This window comes from Phoenix dactylifera, chromosome 2 (assembly GCF_009389715.1).
Source record: "Phoenix dactylifera cultivar Barhee BC4 chromosome 2, palm_55x_up_171113_PBpolish2nd_filt_p, whole genome shotgun sequence".
Lineage (NCBI taxonomy): Eukaryota > Viridiplantae > Streptophyta > Magnoliopsida > Arecales > Arecaceae > Phoenix > Phoenix dactylifera.
The window spans coordinates 25,781,348-25,790,720 of NC_052393.1; the positions used below are offsets into that span (position 1 = coordinate 25,781,348).

At 39.8% G+C, this 9,373-nt stretch overlaps 1 protein-coding gene across 1 annotated transcript; it reads left to right on the forward strand.

The window, feature by feature from the left end:
- The first annotated feature begins 462 nt into the window (after positions 1 to 462).
- Positions 463 to 3,702, forward strand: LOC103722925 (pentatricopeptide repeat-containing protein At1g05600). The gene is given in 2 exon segments (XM_026799900.2): positions 463 to 2,174; positions 2,176 to 3,702. Coding segments are annotated over 2 exon segments (1,521 nt in total). The 5' UTR covers positions 463 to 1,930; the 3' UTR covers positions 3,453 to 3,702.
- Positions 3,703 to 9,373: the final 5,671 nt, after the last annotated feature.

Consider the following 9,373-nt stretch of genomic DNA (forward strand, 5'->3'; position numbering starts at 1 on the left):
TGACATAGGTGAGCATGCAATTACACATCTCGTTAACATTATTGCTATTTGAGATCATGGAAAGCTAATTACTATTTTCAAAAATTATTTTTCCTTTAACTACGAGCAAATACATAATTTTTCGTTCTTATATATGCATATTATTGGCACATTTATTGGTTGCTTGATTATTTATTTAAACAAAATGCTTAGAAAGCATATATATACAGATACATATATACATACTAAGTGAACATCTCTGGATCAGACTTTTGGCGTGGGCGGAAAGGCTTCAACCGAAGCCTAAGCCAGCTTGACCCCAAGCCTATTAAACATCCACCTAGCCCCATGCCCCCCTCATTTTCCCCACCTCTCTCTCTTTCTCTATGTCTTTCTATCTCTTCCTCATGATCTCTCTCTTCTCTTTCCCCTAATACCCCCTTTCTACCGATCTCTCTCCCTCCCTCCATGTCTCCCAGTCTCCTCTTACTGTCCTTCTTCATGTTCTCTCCATCTCATTATCCACACACTCTCTCCCCTCTTTCCTAGAGACTCTCTCACGACCTCTCAATCCTTACCCTTTCTTCATGATGTCCTCTTTTCTCTCCATCTCTCTCCTCTTTTTTTTTTTTTGGTACATCGGTGACTCACACACAACGAGTGTAGGTGCTACCCATAAGATCAAGAAGGAGAAGAGAATATAATGGAGACGAAACCGAGGAGTGGTTGTCCCAAATAAAGCCTCCGGAATACTGAGCCATAAAGGATGCCACCCAATCTGATACATTATTTGTCTCTCTGTAGGCATGAGCAGTTCGATAGAATGCGCACTCACCCAAAAGTTGACAGGTATCGTGAATCAGCGGCATCCCACCGAGGCCTTCTCTTCTCTCTTTCATACACGTTTTGCATAGTCCAGCAGGAATGTAGTTGGATGGCACAACGGTGATTTACTTTTGTTTCTTAAATGGGTTAGGTTTGGGAATTGTGCCGTGCCAAGCTTTTCAGCCCGGTCGACTTACTTACATTGGAGTCATCCAGGTTTCAGGCTAGTCTTGGCCCAAGCCTAGTCCAAAGCCCAAAATATCTTCTCGAGCTGGGACTAAGCGGTAGAAGATCCCAACCTAACCGTTCCAACCCTATGAAACACTAGTTAGATTTGGGTGGGGTGAAGTAGTTGCAACCATGTATGAGGTGCCAAGAATACGTATGATGGAATGGAGGTGAAGTGGCCCAATCGAGTCCTTTTTCTCTCTTCCTTCAGATCCATCCGCTTCCTCCTCTTTCTTCTTCTACTTCATCTTTCTAGAGTGAAATCCAGGACATGGGGAAGTGAGGCGATGCATGGGGAAGCAAGGAAGATATGGTTTTCTTTTAGAAAAAGTCCAGAGAAGATATAAGTTTTCTATGATCGAGATTAGGAGGCCGCAAGGTAACATTTGGTATCTGGTCCAATTGTGATTAATTTGCAATTGAACCAAAAACTCATTCTTAGCCACCACAGCATTATGCATATATTTTTAAAAAATAACATTGGTTAATAATTTGTACATATATTTTTTAAAATAAGACTATCTTAATATATAGTTTTCATGCATGCAGCCACACATCCATAACAAGGACAAACACACATAAGAGAGAGAGAGATTTGGCTACATTTTCTTGCTTTTGCAATATTTCTCATTGTGTGGGATCGTTGTCTCATTGTTTTTTTTTTTGATGATATTTCATGTAAAACTTTTGTAATCCACTCAAACCAAACAAAAAAACTTCCTGAATATTGTTACTTATGCTCGTGTCGTTAGGCCACTTTATATGAGTTCAATGACCCCAATGAAATTGTTATTTGCCAAAGAAAACCTTAATTATTTTATTTTTACCAAAGAGAAAATAGAAGGCTGTGATGAAGATTGTACCTTAAAATCTCTCTCCTCGTCCTCCAGTCCCCGCCATGGCTACCGTCCGGTGGCCGCGGGTCCTGACGCCTACCTACCTCGCCCAGCTGATCCGCCGGCAAAAGAACCCCGTGACCGCCCTCCACCTCTTCCGGACCGCCCCTCTCCGCTACCCCGCGTACCGCCACAACTCCGTCGTCTACGCCGCCATGGCCGACCAACTCCTCTCCAACTACCCCCTCCCCGCCTCCCCCTCCTCCACTCCCTCCTCTCCCAGATGGCCCTCGACTCCTCCCCCGTCTCCGATCCCATCTTCGCCCGCGCCATCTCCTCCTCCCCCTCCCCCGCCGCCGCCCTCCCCCTCTTCCGCCTCCTCCCCTCTCCAACTGCCCCTCCTGGCCCCTCTCCTTCCTCGCCCTTCTCCGGCTTCTCCTCTCCCTCAACCCCGCCGACGGCCTCCCCCACGCCCTCCGCCTCCTCGCCGCCTTCGCTGGCCGCCGCGAGGCCTCCCTCGGCGCCCCCGCCCTCAACCTCCTCGTCGCTGCCCTCTGCCGCGCCCGCCGCCCGGACCTCGCCCTCCACGTCTTCGCCGACCTCGGCGCCCACTGCTGCTACCCCGACCGCGACACCTACCGCGCCCTTATGCGCGGCCTCTGCGACGCCGGCCGCCTCGACGACGCCGTCCACCTCCTCTACTCCATGCTCCGCCGCATCTCCCAGAAGGGCTGCGACGCCGACGTCGTCGTCTACCGCACCCTCCTCGAGGCCCTCTGCGCCGCCGACCGCGTCGCCGAGGCCGAGCACCTCCTCGCCAAGGTCCTCTTGAAAGGGCTCCGGTACCCCCGGCGGCGCCGCGCGTTCCGGCCGCCGGAGCTCCAGGGCCGGAGCCTGGAGGACATGAAGAGCATCATCGGCGACGCCTTGGTGTCTGGCGGCGTGCGGAGCCTCGCGAGCTACAAAGCGATGGTCGTTGATCTGTATGCCGAGGGGAAGCTCGGGCACGCGGATAAGCTGTTCGATGAAATGATTCAGAGAGGGTTCCGGCCACCGGTTTCGGTGTTCGTGTCCAAGATCGCCGCGCTGTGTAAAGAAGGAAGAGTGGAGGATGGAGCGAGGGTGGTAGAGGTGGAGATGATGGAGAGGGATTGCGTCCCGACTGTGAGAGCTTATAATTTGGTGATGGATGGGCTCTGCAAGGGAGGGAAGGCGACGAGGGCGGCCGGATACTTGGACAGGATGGACAGGCAGGTGGGTTGTGTTGCGAGCAAGGAGAGTTTTGAGCTTTTGGTTGATGGCTTGTGCTCGGAAGGCCGGTTTCTTGAGGCGGCTCGAATTCTGGAGAGGATGCTGAGGAGGAGGTATTGGCCTCAGAGTGCCATCTTTGATAATGTGATTCGAGGACTTTGTTCCAGTGGAAGAAGTTATGAAGCTGTGCTGTGGCTGGAGGAAATGATCAGCCAAGGGAAGATCCCTCAAGCTGATGTCTGGACCTCATTGGTGTCCATGGTATGTTTGGTTGATGACTTGGTGAAATCTTCTTCATTTTGGGATCTTCTGGAACATGAGCCTAGCTGTTGACTTTGCCGTACCAACCATACTATACCAGTATTAAACTGGTAAGTAGTATGAAGGGCATACTGATACTCGGTATGCTGAATCAATCTCTGTGCCGGACGTGATAGAATGATATCGGCACAGAGTCTGGTACCACGACGGCGAACTTTGACTATAAATATTTAATACTGCTGTAAAAAACATAAATGTAATTATGAAAAATCCATATGATTTATCAAGAAATAAGATGACAAGTTTTTTTTTCTTTTGGTTATGAAAATAAAATTTTGTTTGGTAACCCGACAATTATTTGCTTTTGAGGATCTAGTAACTGCCTTGAGTGGTCTCTTTTGAATTAAGGCATGCTCAGCTTTTCTGACTGACTTTAGAGGTAAGTGACATTCAACATATATGATGTTAATTGATTGGGAATTTACAGGTATTTAGGTACCATGTATCCCTAGTACTAACATAGGTTGTCATTTTAAATTGCCCATATTGATTTTGCATCCAGCGCATTGAGGTATAATGCTCTACCAACATCTATATATGGGAAGAGATGGTCTACTCTTTTCACAAAAGGATTGAAGCCATGTATAAGTAAAAATATTTTTTCTTTGGAAGCCTTGTATCTATGTATCAAATGTGAAACAGAAAGAAAAGAATGGTACTACTGGTGCTAGTGTGGTAAATTATATAAAATGATATACACAATAAAAACTCATACCATTGATCGTAAATACGTTGAATGCAGTGGTAGGTTGAAATCCAACAAATTTGGATGAGGGTGCCAACTGCTATCGGTTGGTAAAATCACTAGAGGTTGGGTATTGATGGCCTGAGTTCAGGTCCCCAAGTCTCACTTCTACAGCAATTCATCTTATTGAGCCATCAAAATAGTCCATTTTTGGACCTTTTAGATATTTTTTATAATATAAATTATGATTAATGATGTGGAATCTCCATTCAGATTATTCATCAATGATTTTGTATTGCTATGTTTGAGACTACAATCCTCTAGATGCATCAAATCATCCTAGAATAAATAGACTTTTAATTTCAAAATAAAAGTTTATATCTTGGAAGACTTGATGTATAAGCAACTTTAATCATTGAATTTCATAATAAGTATTCAAGGAAACAACATTCTTTTCTAATCCACTTAAATCCATTTGCATGAAAAGATCTACTAGGAGAGATCTCTACCTTACATGTGACTTTCTTATACTATGCCTGTGCATCAATGGTCAAATTCTTTTCTAACATGTGAGAGAGCACTGTATCAGAACAATAGAGGAATTTATCTTACGTTTGAGAAAAAACAAATTATAGCTTCATTTTTCTTTCCTCCTTTGATCACTGTGGTAAATATGGAGGTTAACGAAGGTGAAGTTAGTGGAGAATTACAATTTCAGTGTAGTATTTTGACAGCAATATGTTTGGTTGCAAGCAGAGATCTGGAAAATGAAAAGAAAATGGATCTTTTTTAGTGGAGAAATCCCAGTTGAAAGTCTTTGGTTTATAAAATAAGAAAATTAGAAATTTAAAAATATTTCGATTTTACTTTTCTAGGAGGGCCTTAATTCTGTTTTTCATTTGTTAAATATTTTTGATAGAAAATGAAAAAGACTAGTTATGCCCAAAATCCAGGAAAAAATGTTTTCTAAATATTTGCTTTTCTATTGAACCAAATATATGAAATTTTATATTTTTTGAAAAAATGTAGTTTTTAGTTATTTTCCTTGCAACCAAGCAGGCCCTATTAAATTATTTAAATTCATATGTTCCTTTTTTTCAAAAGTTGTTCTTTGATATTGGCATGGACCCTTGCTGCTACTACTACTAAGGTGTTTTTCAGTTGATAATTTTCTTTTTTCTATTTCTTCTGGTATAAATGTTGATTATTAAAAAAAAATTCTTCTTTGGTTAAAGGGTAACATCTATATCTGCCCCAGTTAAATTTTTTTGTATCTCTTAGACTATGCACCTGAAATATCAAAATACAAAACTTGAGTTAGCTCAATATGATTTCTATTGACCAATTTGAATCAAAGGCCAACTCACTACCAAATAATAGGAAGCAAAAGCCTAATGTGATTTATAGCATTGTAATTCCTCTAAGGAATCCTCTTCTCCCCTCTAACAATGAAGACAAGGGTGAGAGAAGCACTTCCGACGATGAGCTCAATGGATGTGCAGCTCCACTACTTTCTCTAGAGCTGCTATATTTATATGTGCTTCAGCTAGAATCCTTCTAGTCCTTGTAAAAGGCAATTGACCTAGGGGCGGAAATCGGGTCAGGTCGGATTAGATACAGGTTGTATTGGATATATAACGGGTCAAAATTTATCCATTTGAATCTGACTTTTTTTATTGGGCATGTCAAAAATTCAAACCCTAACTTAATATTTTATTAAACTGGTAACCTCGAGATTTTAACTTTGTCATGGAAAATTTTGCCATTTCTTGGCTTCCATACCATCAAAAGCAAACAAGATATATAGGCCAAGAATAATCATTTTCCGTTGCCATAAAAAAGAAGCCAAGCTCCTTCACTCCAATCATTGCGGCTAAGCTCATGTAGGTCCGGGTTGCTTCTAAATTTTTCACAAACATTCCTGACATATCTAAAAGGACCATTACCTAATTATTGTTCCGACAATCGGGGATCTGAGGGGTAAAGTGAAGACAAACCTAATCTTTGGTGTTTGTTTTGTATAAAGTGGCTGTCCCATGACTCAAATCTATATTATTGTGCTTCTAAGTCTTTTGCTCTTGCATCAAACAAAGGCCACTCTTTTTAGCATGCTTGCATTGGAGAAAAGATGAGGAGTGTTCTCCTCATCAAGGTGACACATATAAGATCAGGTCGGAGGTGCAAATTATGAAGGTCCTCATATGTGGAAAGGCAGCCCTAAAGCAATTTCTAAAGTCTACTCTCTAGGTGGTACAACGAATCTTCCATAAGATATCCCAACTCTTCGACGAAGACATGCAAGTATACACACTTTCCTTGCTGGAATTAGGGATGGCAATTGGATCAGATCGGATACAGGCAAGGTTGGATGTGGGGTGGGTTAAAAAATTGTGAATTTGAACTTAGCTTGTTTATTAAACATGTCAAAAATCCAAATCTAAATTCGACCTGTTTATTAAATAGGTAACACGATCCAATTTACATAATCCGTTTATTAAATATGTTAAGTTAAGCAGATTTTAAATATGTTAAGCATGTGTTAAATGGGTCGGGCTATGATTCAATGGGTAAAAATGGGTTAAACGGGTTAAAGGTTTAAATATGAATCCAGCTTATTTATAAATAGGTTTGGAAGAGTTGACCCATTTACGATCCAAACCTTTTTATCTATGTCAAATCTGAACCTATTTAAAATAGGTTGTTTGTGAGTCGGGTTGACAGGTGGGGTCATAAATTGCTACCTTTGATTGGAATCTTAAACCCACACCTCCCTTTCCTTCACGCTACAACCAGAAATGGAGCAATAAGACAAACAAATGATGGAGCCAAAATCAGCTTTCAACTTATAGGGTTCCATGGACCCAAAAAGGCAATTAGCCACCCTAAGATTTTGATCCTCAAAAGTTAGGTTTGTAGGATATGGGATTTTTGAGGCCCATGATAGGATCCCTATAAGAAGACCACTTCAATTCTTAGGCAGCCTCGGAATATCCCAATTAACATGATCCATGCCCCTTCTAGCATCATTTTTCCCACAAAAATCTATGGACAAGGTTGCTAATCAACAGAAGAACTGAATTGAGCATCCAAGAACATGCTGGTCAATAGTTAAAGATCAAGTTGAGCAATGAGTTGGCAAGGAATCATGTCCCTCTTCCACCTAGCAAGTTTATAGTTCATCTTGACAAATGAGAATATCATGATCAAAACTAGATATCTAGGCACTTGAAAGTTTAACACACCAAGGTTAGTAGGAGGAGAAAAAAAATGGCATCAATATCAATTTTTTGAGCCTTGGATAGAAGCAGTTGGGGAAGAAAAGCTGTGATTTTTCATTTTTTCACTTGTTGTTGATGGCCTCATAATTACAATAACAACATCATCCAAAAGCCAAATATCTACCAGCGTACATCATATGATTAAAAGATTTGCAAGCAAAGAATGAACATATAGATGACACATTTAGATTAATCATAGTAGAAAAGGATACGGTAGAATGCATCTAACCCATTCTACACGTTACCTGAATGACGACCCCTAGATTAGTCTCCTGTATATCCTCCAAATTCATCTTTGTAAACATAGTTTGGTTCCTTCCTTTCTTGTTTCGAAGAGAATAGGCAATGTCATTAGGTAATGGAATATATTCACTCACACTTGCCAACAAAACCCCGCTCCCTTCCAGTGGTAGAATTTAACCAAGGGTTGCATTAAGTTCCTCAATAATAGAAAAATAAATGATTAGTCTTGAAAAATCCAGTCATTTGGGAACAAATTTAAGTCTTCATTTATGTTTGATTTGATTGAGTGTGGGAATTGAAATGGTAGGGGACAAAACTTAAGAAGACCATGTGTGAAAAAAGGGAGTCATTCTTGATCCTAACACGACTTGTTTTCGTGATTAGGTCTAATCTTGGACCGAGACTCAGGCTCACGAAAAATATCTTAGAGTTAATAGGTCATTCGTATCATGGAATGATTTGGAGCCAACTCGAGATGCTCATGTTAGAGTCGATTGGTCCGGGTCTATAGTTTGGATCAAATATTTAGCTATTCTTTTACGACTAAAAATATAATAATTACTAATAAATTATTAAAATTTAAAAATAAATCTACATGAAAGCCATCTTAAATATGAATGTTTATTTAAAAAGCTTTTTGAATTTGTTCCCAAGATACTAGTCATTCTTAAAGTACAAGTTTATAAAGTATAAATTTTTATAAAATAAATATTGATATACTTGAGAATATTATAAATAAGAATATATTGAAATAAATAATAAATATTTAAATATAATTAAATTAGAATAAGTAAGAGTAGATGAGGCTTTTTGGATGAGCAAAGAGAATTAATTTAGGTGAAGGCTCACTCGATATATTGGAAAATACATTTAGAAAGAGAAAGAGTACTACATGATTTGGATATTTGGATTTGATTGGGCTGAATTTGAGTTGAGTTCTTGACCCAATTTTGACTCTTGACGAAATGTGAGTTGGGTTTTAGTTAGAAATTATAAAATCTAGAACCAACTCAATTTTCAAAATGGGTCCGGTTTTTAACCCCAATCTGGCCTATAGGTCTCTAAAAATAGATTTAGAGGGATCCAATTAGGTCGAGCGGCACGTTGATTAACCCATCGGCAGTCCTATTCTTATTGAAAACTATATGATTGTATTCTAATTTTTTTTCTTTTTCTGAATAATAAATGATCCATTCACCATCTGGTTCTCCCTTTTTCTTCTAGCTTTCTTTCTCCTCGACTCTTTTTTTTTTTTTGGTTTGTTAATTTCTTTCATTATATAGTTCGATCTTCTTTTCTTGCCACAATACCATACCTGCAGCATAAACAGTGCGCATTCCAAGGAATAGTAAAAGAAGAGTTCTAAGATTTGAGGGGCAGGAGAAATGAAATATATAAATAAGAGAAAGAGGATCTTTTAAATTTTAAATAAATTTCAATTGGTTGGGATTAAATAAAGGAGTAGTTTGATACGAGGATTATGTATCTAAATTTTGATTACATTTTTTTAATCCAAATATTGGTTAAAAAAGGAATATTTATAATTTTTTAATAATATATTATAGTTACTAATATGTTTTTAATCCCATCTTGGACAGTGGTGTCTTTGAAAAGTCCATGCGGTCAAATTGACTGCTCTTCGAGCATTCAATCCATGACCTTCCCCACCTACTAAAATTTTAAAATAATCAAGCTATTTAAATTAAAAAAAAATTACATCGTTTTTG